This window comes from Rhyacophila brunnea, unplaced genomic scaffold, assembly GCF_057557595.1.
Source record: "Rhyacophila brunnea isolate RB1 unplaced genomic scaffold, BYU_Rbru_1.0 scaffold_4, whole genome shotgun sequence".
Lineage (NCBI taxonomy): Eukaryota > Metazoa > Arthropoda > Insecta > Trichoptera > Rhyacophilidae > Rhyacophila > Rhyacophila brunnea.
This window is the reverse complement of record NW_028233068.1, coordinates 41,779-66,472: the sequence shown is the minus strand read 5'-3', so window position 1 is coordinate 66,472 and position 24,694 is coordinate 41,779. Positions and strand designations below refer to the sequence as shown.

At 36.2% G+C, this 24,694-nt stretch overlaps 1 protein-coding gene across 5 annotated transcripts in view; it reads left to right on the top strand.

The window, feature by feature from the left end:
- LOC147066708 (uncharacterized) overlaps positions 1-24,442 on the top strand; it is a 222,037-nt gene extending 197,595 nt beyond the window's left edge. For 3 of the 5 annotated variants that reach the window (XM_085955031.1, XM_085955032.1, XM_085955030.1), the window contains 5 exons: positions 18,295-18,442; positions 19,238-19,393; positions 20,506-20,605; positions 20,687-20,774; positions 24,124-24,442. In XM_085955031.1, the coding sequence (XP_085811157.1) occupies positions 18,295-18,442; positions 19,238-19,393; positions 20,506-20,605; positions 20,687-20,774; positions 24,124-24,306 (675 nt within the window). In that variant the 3' untranslated portion in view covers positions 24,307-24,442. The remainder of the gene's footprint in view (positions 1-18,294; positions 18,443-19,237; positions 19,394-20,505; positions 20,606-20,686; positions 20,775-24,123) is intronic. The other 2 variants (XM_085955034.1, XM_085955033.1) reach the window with 1 other exon arrangement.
- Positions 24,443-24,694: the final 252 nt, after the last annotated feature.

Sequence of the window (24,694 nt, the reverse complement as noted above, 5' to 3'; positions counted from 1 at the left end):
ACGTGCTATCAAAATGAAATGTTAAAATGACATTTCAGTATTCTATATTTGTTTGTTTGTTTTTTATTTACTTCATATTAAGTACAAGTTTGAGCATAATGATTCAACAGAAAATTTTAAAACGTTGTACCTATATAACAAGTTCTTTTTATCTTGTAATTATTTATTTTTACTTTTACTATCTAATATTTTGAGCCATATCCGGATATAAATTATATTATTATTTAGGTCTTAATTAGGAGGTTTTTATCAAACTTCCAGGTACATGTTGGTTAAATAGGTTACTGGCTACGCATCTTGCCTGAGACTCATATTGAACGAATTTTGGTAATTTTCAAATCACATGATTCCGTTAAAATCATAAATCATGTTTTTTTGCAAAAAATTACTTCCGAAAATAAATTACGCAACATTAATTTTGTGATTTTACAGCGTCAACGATTTAATATTGTGATGCAGAAGAGCTCTACAAATTTTCGCGCCTTTTTGTCGATTTAAAATTTCATAAATCATTTTACTTATAATATTCTCCCTTTTAGCGGAACTTTTAGCATATCAAATTAGCGGATTTATGTCATCGCCGCCATCTTCTCTTAAAGTTATTTTTCCCGACAATAATTCTGTGGTGCATACAATTTTACTTCTCTCAGACTCATAAAATGTAGATATGTAATCAGTGCTCGAAATGGACCGGAGCGCCGTTCTGGTTCATGAAATCAAAAAAAAAAATATCGCTCCGTCTCATGGATAAAATAATTTGACTATCTGAACTATAGGCCATAATAACAAAAATGTAACATTTTTATATAAAATATACATAAAATTATATAACCGTGTTCGGTAATATTTTTGGAGAATTATCGAGCGCTCCCGTTCGTCAAATTTTCCATTTAGATCGCATGTAGTGTACCTATATTTTTATTGGTAACGTAATATTAATGTTGTAGACCGAAGGTATTTGATGGAATTTGAATTTAAATTCTAATAGATTTAAGTTTTGTACTATTCCATTTGAGGATAATAGTATGTGGGAAGGATGACCAAAGGATATGCCAAATATCATATATTTAGAATATTTAGATCATACATTTAGGCCATCGTCAATTTGATTAGGCGCTCAGAAATTAAGCCCATTTTGTAATGTTTTCTGGTCAGAGTGGTCCAATATCTCTGCATAAGTGAACGTGTTATTAATATGTAAAATATTTTACCGACTTGTCACTCCATGAAAGTTGTGAACGTTAAAATGTGCGATAAACGATTATTGATTTAAAATTTAAATTCTGATTTATCAAAATTTTAGCCATACTGTCTGGATTTCGCTTTTTGGCGTATTCAGGCTGTGCACACCCAGTTATGGTAAATATACATATTATGTACAACTGTCAGTTGCGTCGTTAAAAATGAATAATATAGTATAGGTAGTTAAAACAATAGATTGTTTGGAATTATAATTCAAATTCCAGTAGGTATTGATTATACTTTTTTGATGAGATGGCACAGTGCGTAGATAATAGTTTTTCATTAAGCTTGCGAATCTATCTGCGCGTATAACTGTTCAGATACGGTGGATACAGGGAGCACAGACACTGCGTGGATAGTGGATGTAATATCTATCTATTGGTTTTGGTTGGACATAAAAGAAGCTTATTTATAGATTCCTGAGTTTTCACTGTGTGTACTTCTTCGTACGGCGTACGGCTTAAGCGTCGGCTTATAATCCGTGGGTCCCAGGTTCGAATCCTGAGTCTGGCAAATATACATACATATTGTTTTTCAATTTGTGTATAGTCAGAGTATGGACCTAATAGGTTGAGCAAGTGGCTATCATCCATTTCTCGTAAAAACTAAAATCTGTCAATACAAACCTCCACTCTACTCTACGAGGCCCATATGATCATATTGGAATCGGACATGGTCAACAGTATGTAGTACTTCTTCCTTCTTATCTCGATGTTTCGGGCTCGTTGGCTTCTGTACGTAATATAAAGAAATAACCGTGAAAGTCTCGAAACATTATATATGTTACACCGAATGTGCGAAATTGACTATTACATGAAATGGGAAAAATTTTGGCTAATTCATGTAATAGTCAAGCCTGTTGCCTTATTCATGAATTAGGTAATTTTTCTGCTGAGTACATGAATTCGCCACGGTATGGAATTTTTGAACTGTCAACATGACAGAAGAAAAAGTAAATTTAATACGGATGGTTTTATTAGTTATTATTGGACATAATATAATATTATTATTATTAGGTTAGGTTAGGTTTTGTAATTCTGAATTAAATTATTCAACTGAATGTCCATTTTGAGGTTAGCTATCAAGTGTCAACAAACTATCACAAACATTCAATCGACCATTGCACAATTGATACCCAAGCACGAATCAAATCGCGAAAATACTTTTCAATAAAATTCTTCAGTTATCATATTATAGTTCTAGAATTTTTTTGCGCATAGTAAATGGATATGAACGTCATTCATATCAATGACATTTGACACATTTGTTTAGTTGCAAAAAACACCACGGAGCGCGATCATCTATTTTGACCATAGATAATATAAATGTACATTTTGACCAATCCATGAGCATTTGATACATTTAGTTTAGTTGCAAAAAATACCACCGTAGCGCTACTATCTAATTTGTCCAAGACATGAAGTAGGCAGAAAAATTACTGCCGATTTCACGCACTCTCCAGATATTTTGTCTAATTCATGAATAAGGCAACGGGCTTGCATTTTTCATGATTTAGCCAAAATTTTGCCCATTTCATGTAATATTCAATTTCGCACATTCGGCGTAACATATAGAATAGAATAGAAGAAGCTCCTTGAATAGTTTTATTAGTATCTATATTATTACTTAGTACCTTCTCTTATACGTCAATAAAAATAAATATTTTTTCAAGAGATTTAATGTTTTATTTTTAGTAGGTACTTACCTAATTCACGATAATTTAAAAAATGGTTTTATCACTTGGTATTCGACACGTCATGTAAATTAATATTGTCCTTGCGACACCTGTTTCGCTCATATATAGTGAGCTTTACCGGGTACTTGATAAAACAATATTTATATAAAATGGCGAATGCCAAGTGATAAACCTATTTTGTAAAATGATATTTTATTTCTTTCTGGGTACGAAAACTCTTAAAATTCACTGTACATTCTCAGGATAGCTTCATTATTCGTCATGATAAATCATCTTCTGTCGGTTTCTTAAACTTTGTTAATGTTTTGTACAAATAATATCGGCTTCAGATAGATTTTTGCGTTTCCTTCTTCGCTTCACCGTAAGCAGTCTTCTTTGAATTGACTTGAATGTGAGACTAAAACACAAACATCTCTAAGCAGTGAGTGAAATAGAGTGGTTTCGATCGGTGGAAGTGCCAAGATGTCCATGTGGATTACATACGCGAAGAAGAAAAGTGTGGCGGCCGTCAGGAGGACCAGGTCCATGCCAAAAGTAAGAAAGATGCGGTTTGTTTACTGCTTTTCGTATTATTATTGGAGAAACTATTTTTGATCTCGTATTTCTGCATTCGCCAGTTATTTATTTATATATGAAGCAGAGTTTTCTCATCTTCGCGACACATTTATCTATTTAACCCGTTGACGTTTAACCTATCTACATAATATTATATTATTATTACGATGCAAAAAAATTGAATGCCGTAATATTTGAAGGAGTAAATAAATACTGTTGCAATAATCTTTGGGTATAATTAATCATGAAATCATGATAACATATCGCGAAACAATTAAATTTCAGTAAATTAAGATACATTTCTTTTCTAACGTTAATAAATACTTAAATAATTAAAAGTACTTATTATTATCTTGAACATTTTACACATTAATAATTCAAGACGATCACGTGACATTCAGATTTATAAAAATGAGTAAGAACTCTACCCAGTTAGTGAAATGTAAATAATAAAAAGCGGAGACTGGTCCCGGGATTTCCATTTTTTTCGATAGTTAATATTAAATTTATATATTATATACAAATAACATTGATAACATCGGCCAAGCATGTGTTTTACAGTGTAATATAAGTGAAAGTTCTTTTCCGTGTTCGTTTCTAACGTATTTTTGAAAATGAACATCATTTTTAGTGGGTGATCGTCTAAATATCGTTATGAATTTTGTGACTCTATTTACTGTAGGTATCGCCGATTGAGCGATCTTCCGATAAGACGATAATTAATAACTATGGTAAATCCTCCTTCTTCATAGCCATTGGTGAATTGATCATTTTCTTCAGAGTATGATTCCCTGGATTGAGCTGGAATCTTTTTATAAAGGACTTCAGAAATAGCGAGGTAAATTCCATGAGCGATGCATAATTTTATTGGTGTTCTGACATAACAGCTTTCTGTTACTAAAGAAACTATATCATTATCCAATGAAATACGGTGCCTTTTCAGACGTTTCTTCAGTAATTCTACACAAGCATCGGGTGGCGTTGGTCCATACACTCGAGATAAACCAATATTCCGAATGTTTCTTTTTTACTGTGCACATTAATGTTGATGTGGCGTTTATTGGCCTCCGATGTCCACTCTTCAAAAACGTCAAACTAAAACGCGTTCCATTTTTCTTATATTCATCAATTTATTTCGAATTTTCTTCCTGTAATTTACTACACGGTTCCTAATCGATGTGGCAGAAGAAGGGAGAGATCGGTATCCTTTGAACTGCTCTCCAATCATTCGATGTAATAAAAACTTCTTTGCTTCTTTGCCCATATCCGCCCCTTAACTGGAGCATATGGACACCACGCGGCGCCTCCAAGAATCCCTGTCGCTCGCCAGTCTTCTTGCTTCGTTCCAGGTCAAACCAGCATCCCGTAGCTCCGCCGTATACACTCTGTAGATTGTATTTAGCGGCCTTCCAGGACGCCGGAATCCGGTCGGCTTGAAGAACAGGCAAGCCAGGTTAAAGTTCTCTTCTGGCATCCGCAGCACGTGGCCGAGCCAGGTCCAACGTCGCCTCTTCACTTTCAGCGTGATGAGAGGCTGCTTGGTACGTTATCTTATCTCCTCGTTGCTCCTAAAGTCATACCACCGCACACCCAGTATTCGTCGCAAACATCTGTTTTCGAAGCTCAGTATACGGTTGCTCTGAGCCTTCGTAAGGTGCCATGATTCGCTACCGTAAAGCAGCACCGTCAGAATGCAAGCGTCGAATAGGCGGCATTTGGTTTTGACCGAGTACAATCGTGAGTCCCAGACATTTCGCATCGAGTTGAATGTTGCTCCAGCCATTCCCATTCGGATAGCGAGCTCTTTCTGCAAAATGCCATCTCCCGTGATGTGTACCCCCAGGTACTTGAAGCTGTCGACGCTCTCGATGCTCTGTCCATCGCTAATCAGAGGGAAATCTGGATCAGGACAGGTGCTATTGCACAAGACGTTGGTTTTCTTCGCGTTGATTTTCAAACCAACGCGAGAGGAGTTGTTATGCAACCTGTCGATTGTCTCTTGAATGCCCTCGATTGAGTTGTCGAATAGGACAGCATCATCGGCGTATTCCAGGTCGCATAGCTTCACCGTGGGGGTAACAGGTATGCCTCGGTCGGGTGGTATTGACTTCCGTAGTATGAAGTCAAAGAGAATGATAAAGAGAAACGGTGCAAGGACACAACCCTGTCTGACTCCGGTCGTGACCCCGAACCATTCCGTGACAGTGTCTCCAATTCTGACACAGCATTCGCTATTCTCGTGCAGGCTTTTGATTATGGCAATGATCTTGGGAGGGATCCCGTATGCTCCCAGTATCATCCAGAGGGAGGGGCGGTGCGGACTGTCGAAAGCCTTCTCATAATCCACAAAACAGCAGGCCATCGGACTGTTCAACTCATGGCTCTGCTGGAGAAGACATCGAAGGTTGTGGATTTGGTCTGCACACGCTCGACCAGGTAGAAACCCGGCTTGGTTTTTCCTGAGGACGTGCATTATTGGGTCCCTTATTCTCATCAAAATGATGTTTGCCAAAATCTTTCCCGGAACACTGAGTAGCGTAATGCCTCGGTAATTGTCGCAGCTTAGAGGGTCACCTTTTTTAAGAAGTGTGATGATTTCACCGTTCACCCAGTCCCTTGGGCAGCGCTCTTCTTCCCACACCTTTGTCATCAGATGAAACATAGGGTGCAGGATTGCGCTCAAGCTGTACTTGAGGAATTCAGGATGAATCCCGTCTCCCCCCGGTGCCTTTCCGTTCTTGAGCCTTTTCACAGCCGATTTTATCTCGGTGTGCGTGGGCGGGCAATCGGAAATGTTGGTCGCTCGGGGAATGTCCAAAAGTAAAGCTTCCGCAGATATGTCAAAGGGATCCAAGGGGGGTGGGCGGTTCAGCACTCCGCAGAAATGATTCTTCCAAATCTTCTTGACGCATTCTGCGTCAGACTCTATTGCTCCACTGGGACCACGAATGGCTCCGGGAGTCGGTGGTCGCCTGCTGCAGACTTCACGGGTGATTCGGAAGAGTTTCCTGGTGTCATTTCTGCTTGCTGCCTCCTCTGCCGCTTCAATTTGCCGGTTCATAAAATTGCGCTTGTCCAACCGCACGGATCGTTTGACTACCCTGTCTTGGGTCTGGTAGTCAGTCCGGCGGTCCTCGGTTCGGTCGGGGTCTCTCTCCTCGTCTCTCAGGGCTTTCAGCCTGGCTCGTTCACCAATTTCAACCCACGTTTCGTCAGACATCCACTTTGGCTGCTCACTCCTTCTGCTACCAAGGACGGTACGAGCCGACGACACAATCGCACTCTTTATGAGGCTCCAGTCCGCCTCAATGAGGTCGGATTCAGATTTGTGCCGCTCGTAGATACGATCTACACCAAGGCCTGAACAAAAACGATGCATGAGTGCAAGTGAGAAAGTATTCGGCACCCTTACAATCTCTGCGTCACGTGCTAGAGTAAGATAAAAGGTCTACTAGCTACAAGCCAGTTTCCAAAAGTATCGCCATCAAATCGGGGCGAAACGCTTCACATAGCGTCGACAACTTGCGAGCTCGTGTTGCTAAAATTGATATTTTTTGTGTTAAACATAAAGTCAGTGGTAAATATTTTTGGTTAATTAAGTAGAAAAGATGGTTCTGTGTGTTGTCTTAAAATGTGGTAGCCGTACTGATAAGCAAGAAGATGGTATTACGTTTCATAAGTAAGTTGATACATGTTCGTGATAATTTATTTGTATTTTATTATATATTTTAATATCAGTGACCTAGTGTTTCTTTAAAATAACTTAAATTATAGATATCTTTATCTAATGGTTGCATTTTGACCGCTTAAAAATACTATATAACGTAAAAAAAATAGAAAATTATATTTTAATTCCGAGCGTCTAGTGCGAGCACTTTGGGCGAGCACTAGCGAAATGGTCTATGGTCTCGAACATTTTTAGACGAATGCGTTCGCTCGCTCACAAACCAAACGCAAGGCACGCGGCTTCATTTAGAAATGCAACGGGTGGCGTCTAGATGTATCTATAGTCTAAGATCTACACTATCTCGTACAGCAGTTTCGAAGTCGGTCCGAATTCTTCGGCGTCGGAGCTTCTCAACGTCAATTCGTTCGCACTTTGGAGGCCTCACCTGGCGACTGAGTTTTACTCGGATGTTTCCAATAAGTAACTCATGATCGCTATGGATATCGGCGCCTCTGTAAGTACGCACGTCGAGAAGTTCCTTTCGGTGCTTCAAGCTGTATAAGAAGTGGTCAATCTGCGTCCTCGTGCGTCCATCAGGAGACGTCCACGTATATTTGTGAATGTCTTTGTGGGGAAAAACAGTGCCTCCGATTGCAAGCTCGTTCAGAGTGGCGAATTCTACGAGCCGCTCACCATTATCGTTGGGGTCACCGAGGCCGTGTCGTCCCATCACCGTGGGGCCAAGCACCGGGTCTGCTCCTACTCTCGCATTATAATCCCCCATTACAATCACGCGGTCTCTTCGGGGGATGGCGGAGACTTCCGCGTGGAGAGAATCGTAAAAAGCATCCTTTGTCTGCGCGTCGGCATCCTCAGTGGGGGCGTAGCACTGAAAGACGGTCAAGGAGCTACCAGGCGTCTTGAAGGAGGCACGTATCAGTCTCTCCGAGATTGGTTCCCATTTCACGAGGCAACGGGCCGCTCTCTTTGACATCAACACTGCCACTCCCTGGCGATGGTATTGCTCCTGACCTGAGTAGACAATAGAGTAACCCTCAATCAACTTTCTCCCGGCTCCTTTCCAGCGCACTTCGCTCAGCCCTAGGATGTCCACACCATAGGTGTGCATGATGCGTGTGGCGTGCAGGTCCTTTCCGGGGGTACGCAGGGTGCGAACATTATATGTCCCAATGCGCATACTCGAGTTGTTAGAGAGGATTACTCTACCTGTTTCATTGTCCATTTCCATGCAAGGTCGTCGTTTTACAGAGCCGGTTGTCGTCCGAGGCTGCTGTGTAGGTGTTTTGTTAATCTGTTTCGTTTAAGGAGGCTATCTCGCGATGTTGCCCGAGCCGGAATTTCGTCAAGTGGTTGATCTTCTTTGGTTAAAAAATAATTAATGTGCTCTATTTTTTCTATTAATATTTTTCATCCTCTAGACTCTAGAATCTAGATTCATTTAAATAAACGGATTTATTATTTTTCTGATGTTACGATTGCGTATGGCAGCAAAACATGGTTATTTATTATCCGCGAGTATCCGGCGATTCCCCATGTGCAGGTACATGCACGTCACTAACATAATGATTTTGTACGCATACCAATAATTGATTGCGATTGATAAAAAAATCAATACCGAAAGTTTCGGGATTATATTTACGATTCGGGATTATGTATCGAACATTGTTCGGGATCCCGGGATATTCGATTGCCTAGTCTAGACTGATAATGTTCAATTAATTATTAATCTTAGCTTTATGCGGCACGAAATCTTGTAGGTAGCTTCGTTATGCTGTTGTTGGGTATCTAATTAATATTTTGGCACTATGTACCTACTTACCTTTAAATGTAATTTTGTACACGTCAAAAAAAATCCAATGTTCATTATTAAAAATGGTCACCGTACTCACGCTACGGTGGTGAAGCGTACCTATATTATGTTTCGTTCAATTTAGTACGGGTACATTATCATGAAATTCATAACATAATTTTCGCTTTTCGGTCGGTTTTCTTGCGAAATAACTCATCTGTCATCGATGGCGCTACGCGTCGCGCAATATGTGCTTGTAATCGGTGACAGCTCACTCGGCGTAGCGCAGTGGTTTCCAAACTTTATGTTACTACGCCTCCCTTTAAAAAAAGTCTATTCTTGGTGCCTCCCCCCGCCCATTTATTTCATTATATAATACAGACACCTTTTTCAATAGTCAACAATGTACAAATACAACAATGAAAAAAAATATAAAAATAAACAAGGTTTTACTACTTATTATGTTAATTTTTAAATTAATTTGCTTTTCATGTGATGAATGTGCTTGTTTATTAGCACAGTCAATTTCAATCATAGTCAATCCAAATTCATCATCGTTCATTTGCAAATGGATTCTATCATGGGTCCCATATCCTGAAGCGGGCGCCCAGGCCAGGATCTTTGGCGGGGCCACCTACCTATCGCTGAGGTTAAGGGCAGTGTGGTTATACACGGGAGTTATCATTTAAGTATATCAATCATGATATAGGTATCACATCAAATTGTATCGCATAACCACATATTTAACAGCTCTAAAATAAAGCAGCGCCTCAGGAGACTTTTACTATTAATAAAATAATGTGAAAAGTGCATTAGCAAACTAACCAAGAACTCAGTAAATAGATTTTTGTTTGCTTCAATATATCTGGCGCAGAAATCATTTAAAAGAGGAAACATGGCGAACTTTTTTTTTTGTAATTTTGATTTCCAAAGCTCCAATTTTTATGTATGCCTTCTTTTTGTCTTTTTAAATCAGTGAATGCATCAGCGGTCCTTGCATTGATTTAATCACTCATAGGTAAGTTTTACAATTTTTTTTTTTCCGACCATGTCCGATCCTGATAGGATCATATGGGCCTCCACAGAGTGGAAGTTCCTAAACAAATTTGCCTCAAATTTCAACATTATGATTTCACCCTTTTATTTCATTTTTTCACGACATTGTCAGCGCGCTTCACAATAGTAGGTACCTATAGAAGTCAGGTATTAAAAAATTGGTCTCCATATTTTCAGACACGTTTGCAAACAACCTTTTATAGGACTGTTTTTTATGTGGTTTATTACTAGCGGCCGTTTTATAAACCATGCATTTGCAAATTGCAAACCTGCGGCTACATTAATAATTGTGTTAAACTTTTCGCGCCTCCCAGTTTGGAAATCGCTGGCGTAGTGTATAGTATATTACTATGCGACGTGCCACCCCGCCTGCATTTTACGCAAATGAAATTATTTTAAAAGATTTTTGGGTCACTTCCAATATAATTATTTCGTGTCACATACTTCACACTTCGCTGCACATCTTTGTAATAAATTGCGTAGAGAATTATCTTCAATGAACAACTCGATAAATTATGTACATAATAATATGACAATAAAATTATCAATATCTAACTACTTACTACATTACATACAAGTTTGCCATGTCGTCGCTCTAGAATTAGTTTGTCCAAAGCGACAATATGTGAAATATTCAGGAGACGAAAAATAAAAAAGTTCATCACCTTATATTTCAATGCAGGAAGATCTTTCATATGTATTATTTATTTTACATAGTGAGAGATACATTAGGTATATTAGAACATAATAAAAGAATAATCCAGCGATATTATTCATTTGTATTTATTTAACAGCAAATACTGCACTTGCCACTTGAGCAGCGATCGCTCCAAATTGTGATGATCGGGATGTTGAGCCGTATTTTAAAACGCGAGTCGTCATCAACTACAGAGTGGAAAAAAACAGTTATCCAGAAAATATTAAAATTAATTGAGTTATATTAAATACGTATATCAATTATTACGTAGTTTTTGTTAGGAGTATTATTTGCATATAAAAAGTAGTAGGAAAAACATAATAGGTAGGTATAGGTAAGACATATTTATGTGGGAAAATAATTATTAAGCTAACACTTATGCGACTTTTATTTGTCAGGTTTGGTTTTCTGAATTCAATGCTATAAAATATCTAATATACCTACCTAAGTAGATTATAAATAATATGACTTAAAAATATTATTATTTTATGTTTACATTTAATAAATAGGTTCATGGAATTTCGGTCACAGGTAATGGGGCGATTAGTTAGCAAAGCTGGTAATTATTCCGCTGGGTTTTTTCATTTATGCTATTCATATTAAACGTGTTATTGTTATTTCAAATAATCCTATAATTACCTTTCAAGGGTTTAAAAATATCTTTCCGATTTAAAATATGGTCAGTAATATTAAAATTATTAAGAATTGAAATTATTAGGGTAGGTACTTATATAATAATAAAAGATTAGTTTTTTTTTTTTTTTTTTTTTTCGACCATGTCCGATCCTGATAGGATCATATGGGCCTCCACAGAGTGGAGGTTTGTATTGACAGATTTTTTTTTACGAGAAATGGATGTCAGCCACTTGCTCAACCTATTAGGTCCATACCCTGACACACACAAATTGAAAAACAATATGTGTACTTGCCAGACCCAGGATTCGAACCTGGGACCCACGGCTTTATAGTCCAACGCTTATGCCGCGCGGCCACCGTGGGCGTGAAGTTAGGTACCTATTAAAAAAATAATTTGCACCATATGTACGTAATAACAAGTTTGTCTCAAGAAAAAAAATATATAATGATTTTTTTGTTTATTATAGAATAAAAATATATTAAGTACATTAACATATTAAAATTAAAAAGTTTCACAAACACAATTTGACACAGTTAAAAGTAGGTAGTATTCAACAAAATAACTACCAAATCTATTTATCAAAATTAGATGTACCTACATTTATTTATATTAAGTAATATAGGTAGAGTTGGGTTTCGGGAATTTCCCGACGGGAATTCTCGAGAAATTTTCGAGATTTTCCATCCCGAATCTCGAGAATCTTTTCTCGGGATTCGGGATTTCTTTATTATCAAATATTAATTGAAACAACGATTTTCTATATGAAAAAAGTGGACAGAAAACACAACACCTTCAAAGACTGATCGGGGCATTTAACATAATTAAGCCAACGTCGACTCAAAATGAGCACAATTTTTGCAACATCAGGGAATTTTGTGTCTCAAAAGGGTACGCGATTGTCAGACGCAGCGATTGACACACTGTGTTTTTTGAAATTCCGCTTTATTAAGTAATGTTTTCAATTATTTTTTGTTGTCCTACTTCTATTTTGTCTGTCTTCTTACATAAATTAAAAAAAAACATTTTTTTTTTAAATCTGTCTGTTTTTACACCGATTTTACCATTTTTACAGGTTTTTTTAAATTTCCCGATATCTCAAGAATTCTCGAGAATTATTTTTTAGAAATCCCAAATCTCGAGAATTCAAAATTTCATCATTTCGGGAAATCCCAAATCTCGAGATTGAGATTTTTTCGGGAAATACCCAACTCTAAATATAGGTACAAAAGGACCTCGACTTTCGCACATAATTGGTTCCTGAAAAGGTGTGCGAATGTTGAATGTTCGAAAGTAGAGGGAAGTAAAAAAAAATTAAATTGTGTGTATTTTGAAATATGTATTTATCAAGTAAATATAAGATGTTTAAGAGACATGTTTAAGTGGGGTATGTGGGTGTTTCCATTAAAAAGTTATCAAGAGTTAACTGTTTGCCACTCTTCTTTTTCTTATTTTAAATAAAATATTTTAAATGGTAAATCATTAACTTTACAATATTGCTTAACTGCTGGCACGAAATGTAAAGTGAACCAATCTTTTAATATTAACGCAGTAAACCCAGGCTTTTTTATTTGATTACTGGAAGCAATTCTTTATCCTTCCCTTTCAATGCTCTGGGATTTTCTGGTTGATAAATTAACATTGGCATCAATTTTAAATCACCAGCCAAGTTTCCACCAAGAAGCAATGTCAATCGGTTTTTAGAAGGTTTATGCCCAGGGGCAACTGATTCTTCCTTAGATAAGAATGTACGACTAGGCATTTTTTCCAAAATAAACCTGTATCATCTACATTAAATATTTGGTTAGAGGAATATTCTCCATCTTCAATAATTTTGTATAATGAGGAAATAAATTCTTTTGCAGCATCTTTATCCGCATCAGCCGATTCTCCAGTGAATTTAATATAAACCAACCGTTACTTGCTTGAAAAATCGTGTTAGAATCTTCTTTTTCTAGCCTTCCAATCTTTGTACAAACTAAGAGCCTTCACTTGAATAATTGAAATATTCAGAGGGACATCTTTTTGATGTTGGTCGTCGATCCATGATGACAAATATTTTTCCATTTCATCCATAACTATGCCGTGTCTTTTGGAAACAACCTTTAAAGATAATATATTTCCACAATTTTGAACGTATTCCTTAAGTTCATTTTTATTTTTCAAAATTGAACATATCGTAGTAGACCTATTTGTATCATACGAACGTCCGATTGAAGCAAAAGATTCACCGAAATCAGAACGTCATGTGAAGTTTATATGTCCTTGATTTCTTTTTGTTCGTATCAACACTGCAGTTTTTCCGTTTCTCACTCATGTTTATAATTTTTTAGGGTGAAATATTTCAAATGAAGAAAATTAGCAAAACGCACAACACGACAACGCCCGCACGCGCTCCTGCGCAAGACTAAACCTATCCTAGCTAGCTCACAAGCAACGTGACGGGTGCGAGCAGGATGCAAGTGACGCAAGAAATGCACTTGCTTGTGAGCGAGCGAGAAAAGGATTTCTTAACCCCACGGCCAGCGCGACGTTTTAAAAAAACGATTTTTTTGAAATGTGCGAAATAGCGAATTGTGCGAAAGTCGAACGTTCGTAAGTCGAGGTCCGCCTGTATATACTTTTTAAAACCAATAAACATCCACCATAAATAACTAAATACCATTGCATTAAAAATACAATGGGTTTTGATTACGAAAAAGTAAGGTTCGTACATCTGATAATTATATTTAAAATCAAGACATTGATCAGAAATAAATATATTTTTGTAACCAATATGTTACTGTCACTCTGTAGTTTTCGTGAGTTAACAGAGATTTTGTGTGCTTGTAGGATCAATTCACAACATAAAATATAGTAATTTAAGCTCAATACTTATTTCCATTTAGGACAAACTGGGGACGAACTGGCACTTATTTCCATTTAGGACGAACTGGCGATGAATTTCCTATTAGGTATATTTAGTCACTAAGCTTTATTATTATGTATCGTTTAAAACCCACAAAATTAATGTAAAAATTAATATAAAAATTAGAATGTATTTAAATGTGGAATGAGGATGTAGTCCGTGAAGCTAGACAACACTAATATTAGAAAAGGATAAAGCGATCCGTTGACCAATCACGTTGTTATGTTTTCGGCAACGGAAATCCTTACCAACGGGCTCCGATCCTTCTCGTGATCCAGTGGAAGGTTCATGTCAGTAATAAGACTCGATGGATGTTAATTTTCAAAGATGTTTATTCGTCAATACTCAATTTACAATTACATTGTGTATAAATAAAAGGGAAAGAACTCAATAGGGTTCGATCCGCAGTGAAACAACTCGGTGAGCAGAGCTGAATTATGTTTAAACAAGTTGAATGGTCCGAGTTGAATGGATCCAAGGATCATTTACAATAGTATTAATATGAAATAGTAAGTAAGTAATATTAGTGATGCTTAGTTCATGTACAAGGGTTTATATGTGTGTAGTAACACAGCTAGATAGGGTGGATAAATTGGGGTTGATCAATAATATAATATTGAGTAGGTACATTGTAATAGTCGAAATCACACCGATCGAATATTCTTAACAATAGTACATTATTAGTAAGTTAAGGTGTCGATGAATTAAACCAAAGACAATTTATTGTCATTGGGGAGATATTATACAGAGGGGAGTTACAGGTCCATAACAACGTAGTAGAGAGGGTGGTAACCGTATAACAATCCTCAGCGCCGTTTGGTCCGCACATTGGAGAGACTAATTCATAATGATTGTTTTGTACTGTGGTTTCTTGTACATTTTTTTTTAAAAATATCTCTCTTTCTAATGAAAAATATAATATTTTTTTAATGATTTTGATGCGTTTATACACAACAAAATGAACTGCATTAAAAAGTCAATTTCGCTAACCGCCTCTAGGTAACGTCTCCGCCTTTCACTATTTGCCGAAACCTCTTCCCTCCATTGCTGTAGGATTATTCTATTTCTTTATAGGTACACACTGACTACTGCAGACTTGGTCTCCCAACCTTCATTCCCTTTCGGTATATTGACGTGAAGTCTCTTGGATAGTCAGGCATCTTCCACCCTATAGACATGTCTGTCAAACTGTAGTTTGTACCTTCCTTAGCATGTGCCACCTTCGTCGCATGCTTCGAAGACCTTTCTCAATATATTCTTACAATGAGATCCAGCGTCCTCTCATCGCCCAGCAATTCGACCTATAAGTCACAACTGCAACCATAGTCCACGATCCTCGTAGATCAGTGCGTAAGGGACTAGCCTTTCATCCAGGGGCTCCGGGTTCGACTCGGTGAGGTCGCAATATATATTTATGTGATTTTCTCAAAGCATGTTGACTTATTCAGACAAATGAGCTCGAATTACATATTTATTAAATAAAAGTATTTATGAAACTCATCAAAATAAAATTGAAATAGAAAAAAATCTGTCACAGTCGAATATTGGCGGACGCACACGGTGTTGGAAATCCCTGGAATAGATTGTTCACAATACTTAATTTTATTAAACCAGGAAGTTTGAGAATTTCCGTTGTATCATTATGTTCATATATTTATTAAGTACATATGTAGCAAGTCATGAATTAAACCAAGGGCTGTCACTTCTTTTATTTTTAAATAACTAAGTAGTTAAAAAAGGTTTGTTTGAAAATGATTGTTTTTTTGTTAATCAGTAATGCATGTACCTACCTAGAGATAATAGTACCTACCTACCTACTTATAGAACATTCTGACATTTGACTTGGAGTTAGGGTTAGATTTCGAGGTAGAATCTAATTTATTTAAATGGCTCCACATCCCTGCTTTTTTTCGAGGAATGATTGTTAGCCATTCTCTCAAACCTACCTAGAGATAATAGTACCTACCTACCTACTTATAGAACATTCTGACATTTGACTTGGAGTTAGGGTTAGATTTCGAGGTAGAATCTAATTTATTTAAATGGCTCCACATCCCTGCTTTTTTTCGAGGAATTATTGTTAGCCATTCTCTCAACCTATTCGCAGCCAACAGAATCATGGTTTGTTTTGACAACCACATTACCGCTGAGCTAGATATAATTGTTAAACATATTACATTGATTATATTCAATAATATTGACTAAATATGTATTTTTGCCGATCAAATAGGCATAGGGCAGTGGTGGCCAAATTGTGGCGAATTGGATGATTACAAGTGGCGCATTGCATCTTTGCGCCTACTTATTATTTTGAAGTAGGCGCCATAACTGAATCCATCTTCATATTTTCAACACTTGAGTGTTGATTAAAAGCAAAACAAGTTCGCGAATAACTGATTCAAATTTGAAGAATTCTCTGTTGCTCTCAATAATAAATTTAATACCAAACATTGAAAAACTAGCAAAATCCAAACGCTCAAAAGCTCTTAGTGCTCCATCCCGTTCAGAGCTCTCTCTCTTTCTTTCTCATCACATCCGACAGCTGTGGTCCAGAGTTATCTTCACCAAACAAGACTCTCCGGCAGCTGTAGAACCATCAGCAGGGTCCACGACAGCGATCACCCTCCCGTCCAAGAGATCATTTCTGACTTTCATAGATTGGTGCTCCAATAAACGTGTGTTTTTTTGAACTGGCATAAATTAATTAACTTAATAATTGCGTGATTGAGTTATTCCTTTTCTTCCCCTAAGCGAAGCAGATCCCTACCCCAATCCCCATTTTCCACCCTAACCGTGAACGTAATAAAGTAGAAAAGATGCTTGAATTGTATGGCGCATCTGAACTCGTCTGTGAAAAAAGTTGGCGCATGGTATGCAAAAGGTTGGCTACCCCTGGGCCACAGGGTCACCACAGAGTGAAGGTTATATTAACAAAGTTTTAAACTCGTACTCTTGTACTGCACCAAACACACATTGAAAATATGTTGCTAAGATGCATTTTTTTCCTAGGCACAGGATCGAACCCGTGACTTACAGTTTCCGAGTCTGCCGCTCCACCAACTCGGTTATATATATCGCAAGTTAGAGAGCAAATATACAGGATTTCACATAATATACCAAATTAATAGGTTTTAATTTTTTTTTCCATTGCAAAATATTTTTTATTGTAGGTAATAAAGAGATGTTATATTACAATAAATAATATTGTTCTTTCTGTGGTATACAATATTTTGTATGAAAAAATCATCTCAGTCAATCTCACTGATATTAAAATGGCAAAGAATTCTTTATTTTATTAAATAGGTATCACAAAAGTATGAGGATTAATCAATATGGTTATTCTCCCAATAATTCTTTCTTATAATAATAATATGTATCTGTATAATATGTATGTTGTGAACGTCCTGAATTAATAATTTGTTATGTACTCAACATGTCTTTTTCAAATAAATAAATAAATAAATATTAAGCCTTGTGCAACAGCTGTTTTGGCCAAATTTAAAAACAGCCGTGTGTTTGTCTTGTATTTTATAAAGTTACATATTATAAAGTTACATGATTAAAAAACAAATAGAAATAAGTGTAGAAGAGTACTTACTATAATTATATAAAGTTTTAAACAAATATTTTTTTTTCACTACCATGTTTGTAGAGAGAGATATAATAATATAAGAGAGAAAATACGAACGTAATCGCCTTAATATCAATGAACATTCTTATGTACGCCAGAAACATCTTGATTTCTTTTAAAATTGTGTAGTTTGATCTTTTCCAAACATATTTGCTAGTGCATAACGCAATAATATTATACAATAAGTGTGTTGTCGTGGTAAAGTCTGCCCGAACAGAGTCACCGTCCCAGCCCATCGTTTGCTCCAACCGTTGGACGTGTATCAATGGTAGTATCTCTTGCAGCACAATATTCAATCTAGTCAAAAATATCTTAAGTAAAATATAAGCATGTTTCTATAGACATTTGTATTGACTGAAATGTTATATTTAAAATTGGTTTTTTGATTTATATTTTAGCAGTTGCGCCATTCTCAGACTGACTCTTACAATTCATCGGGAGGGGGCATCGAAGAGAACCGAGTTCCTCCCGTCTGCCATCTTCCGCCCGCCACGCCAAACTCCAGACCTCTCAGTCAATTGTCGGACATGAGCAGTGATAATGGAGGTCAGTCATCAAAATGTTCTCATATTTAATAGATTCTTTGTGATAGGTTGTTATTATTGTTGTTTTTGTTGTTATTATTATCGAGTTGTTCATCAATGTTGCGTAATCTCAAATCATTCTTAATGAACCACCCCGCCGACCCTCTTAAATGTTTTAAAAAAATTAAATGACACCCAAAATCAAACTCAAAGCTTTTTTTTAGCCTTTCCTTCCATTTTTTTTCACTCTGATTCAATTGGCTATTCTATGTCCAGTTTTTACCGACATAGGGTTATTATACACCAAACACCTGCCTGTATTAAACCTTTTTGCTATAAAATATTGTGTATCCAAGTACAGTATAAGATATTGTCTCAAATACTTAAAATATCCATTTTGCATTTGATGACAAAACTGGATATCGGTCCATAAACTTATTGATGTTATGTTTTAATTTTTCAATCGAGTCCTTTCAAGATCGGTAAATATGTGCCATAAGTACAAATTACCATCAAACAACTCTATCAATGGCGGTAATTTTAGCAGCTGTAACAGACACTGCACCCTGTTCAATATCGTTTACTGCGCAATGCTTTTTTTCAATAAGAATATCTTATTTTGAAAGTAAATTTGAGTAAATAATATCTTGTTAGTGAATGTCAACCAAATTGAATGGATTAAATTGAGGAGTCTCAGTAGTGCTGATAAGGCAAAAGCATCTACATATTAAATGAAGACTATCCACAGTACACTGTACACCGCAATACAGGTACTTAATTAAGTCATGTCAATTATTGTATTATTACATATTCACAGTTTCACCATATCTGATGGAAGGGCATAAAAGATCACGGAAAGTGTCCGGGAGTTCTTTAGGACCGAGGCCCCGCGAGGACTCGCAGAGACCTTTGACGAGGTACCTGCCCATCGATACGGATGACCTTAACCTGAGAATGCATATCGAAACAGCAGGTATTATGATTTTTCTTCTTTGTCTATTGAAACCTCTCTGGTCGTCTTTCAGTGCCGGGCAGAGGGCCGCCAGGTGGGAAAGCGAACCTTGCAATGTATTTATTTGCAGTGATGTGTCAATTAAACAAAAGCACATCTGATTTTAATGTCAAATTATCATAACATAATTATTAAAAGCTGACGTGGGAACTGAGGCTTTCATTTTCTAGTCAGAAGCAAGAGTCATGACTAATTTACATGTTACATTATATTTCTAACATACATTGATATTATGTAGACTTGAGTTTGGACGAGAGGTAGAGATGGGCCTGATTATTATGTTCATAAATTACCATAATTTAGCTTTCTCAATCCGCAGGTGTAGGTGCCTGGCGGCCATCTTTTTTGCTTTTACTTTTTATTAAGTTCATCAGAGATATGGAATTTTTTAAATAAAATGTTATATAAAAAACAAAATCCCAACTATAAGTACAGTTTACGTTAAAAAATTGTTTATTTTAGAATAATGATGTCAACAGTAACTATCGTATTCATCAAGATGTAATCTTAATATACTTAAAACAGATTAACAGAACATAGAATGGGGCAATTATTGGGTGCGGCAGTATACTGTATGTACATAAATATAACACCGAATGAACTATAAAGTATTTATATGTATTCCAAAAGCCTTGGCTTGTAACCGGCAGTTATAGTCGACCGTTCCAAAGATGGGCTTATAGACTGAAACAGCTGTCAACGTAAATAACTAAATTAAAGTTAAAAGTTACTAAATGAATCTAATGTAATTGGAAGCATAAAGTTACACCGCAATAATAACCTGCTTCATCCTGTGTCATAAATCAAATATACAGTAGCCATAACCAAATAAGCATGAAGTTTGATAGTATTGACAGAAAATACAATGTAGTTAGTGCAACGCTGAATGAGAGAAAACGATGCAATAGGCTTCATGTAAGAGCAATCGGAAATAACAATGGTAACAGTTACAGTAATTAAATGTATCCTATGTAATTCATGCGCAGTAGAAGAAATCGCAATCTTCACAATTTCAAGATTAAGTGGTTCCACCGTACCATGTTTATTTCATGGTTGAATAATACTGATTTCAGGTCACCAAGTCGATTTGTGTCCACACATTCAGTTGGATTTTGTGTCCTGCAGAGGATATCTTCACAAACTCGGTGCCAAATTCCACGGCTGGTCCAAAAGGTATTAGGTTCTCTAAATAAGTGCGATATTATGTACCTATTAGTTATTCGTTGCAGACATTCCAAAAGTTTTTTTTTTCAGATGGTTCGTGTTCGATAGGTCCAATAAGACGTTTATCTACTACTCTGACAAGAATGAGAAAAAACCGAGAGGCGGTGCATATTTCCAGGTACCCACTCAATTCAATCACATCATTTTTATCATTGTTTATTTGTATGGGTAATTTGATGTGTAAAAGTAGTTCAGTGGTATTATATTATATATTCTTTGTTTAACCTTTCTAACGCGGCAACTGACTTTAGTCAGCCTATACGCGCGAGTCATCCGCGCGTCAGCTGACTAAAGTCATTTCGATTTTCGTTTGCCTAGTACTGCTTTCCGCCAGGCGCGAATAATTCGAATATTGATTTAATTTATTCAAAAATCATCCTTCTCTTGACATCTGTCAATGGATAGCCTAAACTTTTGTTCTATCTAATTTAAATAAATATTTTTCGGGAGCGTGTCTTGAATAAAAATATATCAGTCATCGGGCCAATTCAAATTTGCCGCGTATATAGTGTCTTATCGCTTCTTAGTGCATGTGCGCCGAAGACATTTGACTGACGTGTTTGTAACGATACGAGTTTGCGATATAATAAGTTATATTGTTTTTTAGTGATTGAAAAACTATTTGGTGCGTAAACTGTTAAATAGAATATTCGAAAGTTACATTGATCAAAGTGAATTTACAAAATATTTTTACAAAAGGAATGCTTTTGGAGATTGCATTCATTCGCCTATCTGCCAGTATATTATCCGCAAGTTTATAGTTTCGGAAAATAATTTGAACCAGGTGTCATTTAAATATACCTAGAAGTCCGCGATTTAATATGTCTCTTTGTTTTTTTTTTTTTTTTTTCGACCATGTCCGATCCTGATAGGATCATATGGGCCTCCACAGAGTGGAGGTTTGTATTGACAGATTTTGTTTTTTACGAGAAATGGATGTCAGCCACTTGCTCAACCTATTAGGTCCATACCCTGACACACACAAATTGAAAAACAATTTTTATCATTGATTAACATTTTTAAATACTATTTTCTGGTTATAGTATTAGGTGAAACAGACAAAAATTATTTATTTACCCTAGTTATCAGCCATTTATAAAGAAAAGACACGAACACTCAGACGCCCGTTCCCGCATAAATGCGGAAATTGTCGTATTACGCAAACACCAGGTCCCGCGCTACTGAATTTTTATACACTGCGCGGCAAATCATCGTCTGCTGGTGTGAGACAGACACTTGAGAATTATTTTTTTCGTAATACTATTCAAAAGGGTTTGATTCATGACTACTATTTTTTTTATGTAGAATTCTTCTTATATTTATAGTCGAAAATAACTCGAGTTACTTACTATCACGTCATTATAATAAAATAAGAGATTACCTATTCTAGTACCAGGTTATTGAAGTAATATAATAAAAAAAAAACAAATGAACTTGAAAATAAAATTGTGGTGACTATAAAGCATTTAGAAGTGCAAAAAGTGTTTGAAATTTAATATTTTATGAATTGTAATAGGTATTCGAAAAATAAACCATTTTGTTATATAAACTATGTGTCATTCGATTCCATTCAGTTCGGGGTCAATGGTAGGTACAAACCAGGCACTGGTGGTAAGTACATCACTCTCAAATAGCCAGTAGTTCTCAAGGATGATTTATTTATACTCGGCCTGCAGTGCTGCAATGTGTATGCGAGTTCAAACAAAAGTTACACAGTTTGAGATGTCCTGAATGCTATAAAAATGAGTTATTTATGACTGATATTTTTTCAACACACTCAACAAAAATGCTCATAAAAGTCATAAACCATATTATTATTCATTATGTGTATGACATATTTGTCGAAATGGTAGCCGGTAGACTATAAGAATACTGAACTGTTCTTACACTTGTTAATCTGTCATCGACGCATTAGTCCAGCACCATTTCGTAAGTGTCATGGCGCCGCTCGAGTAAGCTGGCATTTTTTCAATGAAGAAGTCTTGTTCGTGATTTCTTATCAGATTTAGGCGACGAATGTTTATTTTTAGAGTCACATAAAATATTAGGTTCTGTCATAATCATTTTTGAACTTGACTCCGATTTTTTACTACTCTATTTGTGTATGTTTGACTGACATTTATTACGATTTATTGATGCTTGAAATCACAACGCGCACTGTTGTACTAAGTCGGGATTCGTAACGCTTAGAAAGGGTTAATCAAATTTCTTATGACTTTGCTTTGTTGATCTAGCTAGATTCAAGAATGATTACTCGAGTAAATCTATAGATATAATATGTTCATTTGACAATGTTCAGCCAATTTGTTCGCCTCGGTGGTGAACTGACATTCCTATTACATACACTATTCTGTTCGTTAGGCTTGTGTCTTTGCTGTTGCGAATATGTAATATTATAGGTAGGTATAGTGCATTTATTAGAAATTAATAATACTGTCGAACTTGGTTATTACGAGGAAGATGGGACCGACTGAATTTGCTTGTTATAAGCGTTACTCGTTATAACAGAGAATAGGTATTTTTAAATGAGCGGTCACATAACACAAAAAGTCACAATTCAAACAAAAATATACATTAGATTTTTTCCCCCGAAAGAAGCATGGCATTCATAAACTACAAAAGAAGTTGTTTATTGTGATGAACGCTGGTAGGTACCACTTACTTCACAAACCTTGGATTTTTTTTTCGACCATTTGCGTGCATACTTTTTCAATCTTGTCGGCAAACACACCAATTAGGTAGGTACTTAGACACTTAACTAGTCTCATAAACGTAATCCGAACCCGAGGGCGTACTGTCCGGTCAGATTTTATTGCTTAGGGTCAAAATGTTTTTAAACGATCAACACATTAACAGTTTTAAGAAATTTTTTGACAATACTTTAGCTCGATATATCCGATAAGGAGCTCGTTATAAAAGTGAATAAATGTATGCAGAGATTCATAAACTAAAATGTCAACGAATGTTACCTCGTTACATCCGAGATCTCGCTATATCCGTGATCGTAATAACCGAGCTCGACTGTATTTTATTGAAGTTTATTTAACTCACTTAGTGTAGTTTCTTATAGTTAATATTTTTTATGGCCCTTTTTATTTTTATATATTGCATTATCTTACTGTTTTCATATCGGTTTAGTGTACTTTTTTAATATTTTTCATGACATGCATGATCTTGCGATTTGTAATATTTGATCACGTAAATAGATAGACTTATATTTGAATTTGTCTAAAATAGTGTTCACTTCACTTTGATGTGTCGGCCACCATATAGAAGTTGCACTTTAATGATGTCTATTACTAAAAAAGTGTATCAATTTATCTCATATTTTGAATTTCATTCTGTCCATTTAGGTGGAGATTTTGTGTTTAGTAGATGGTGGGTATTGTATTATTGTATAAAATTATGTACTCTAATGATGATGATGATGATGGTGACTTGGATCTGATGAAATAATTTCTGTTAAGGTGATCGAAGAAGTATACTTGGACCATTTGAATGTGTCTAAGTCACCGACACCTCTCACAACCTTCGTTGTGAAGACCAGACAGCGGATTTACTACCTGACGGCTCCGTCGGGACCTGCCGCCCGAATATGGATCGACGTCATATTCACAGGAGCACAAGGATACACCGAATACATGCATTGACAATGACAATGATGTTAACTTATATGTGTATTTCAATTCTGCCTACCTCGATATCATCATTATACATATCTCGAAGCCTGTATACATTCAGTATTCTGAATCGATGATTTCAACTAATCCGTGTTGTGTTTGATCCGCAGTGCGATTTGATGAGGTGTATACTTCTCGAAGTGCCTTGTGTATACGTGAATAATATATACCTTTTGTCGAATGGAATAACTATTTGTATATTGAATGTTAATCTCGGTATATTAGTAATAAAGGAGTAGCTAATATGTATAACTGTCTAAAAGTGAAATGAAAGACAAGTATAAATCTAGACTCGGAGAAGTCATAAATGCGACAATGCCAAGATATTTGACCAGATTATTCTTCATCTGCGGAGAAT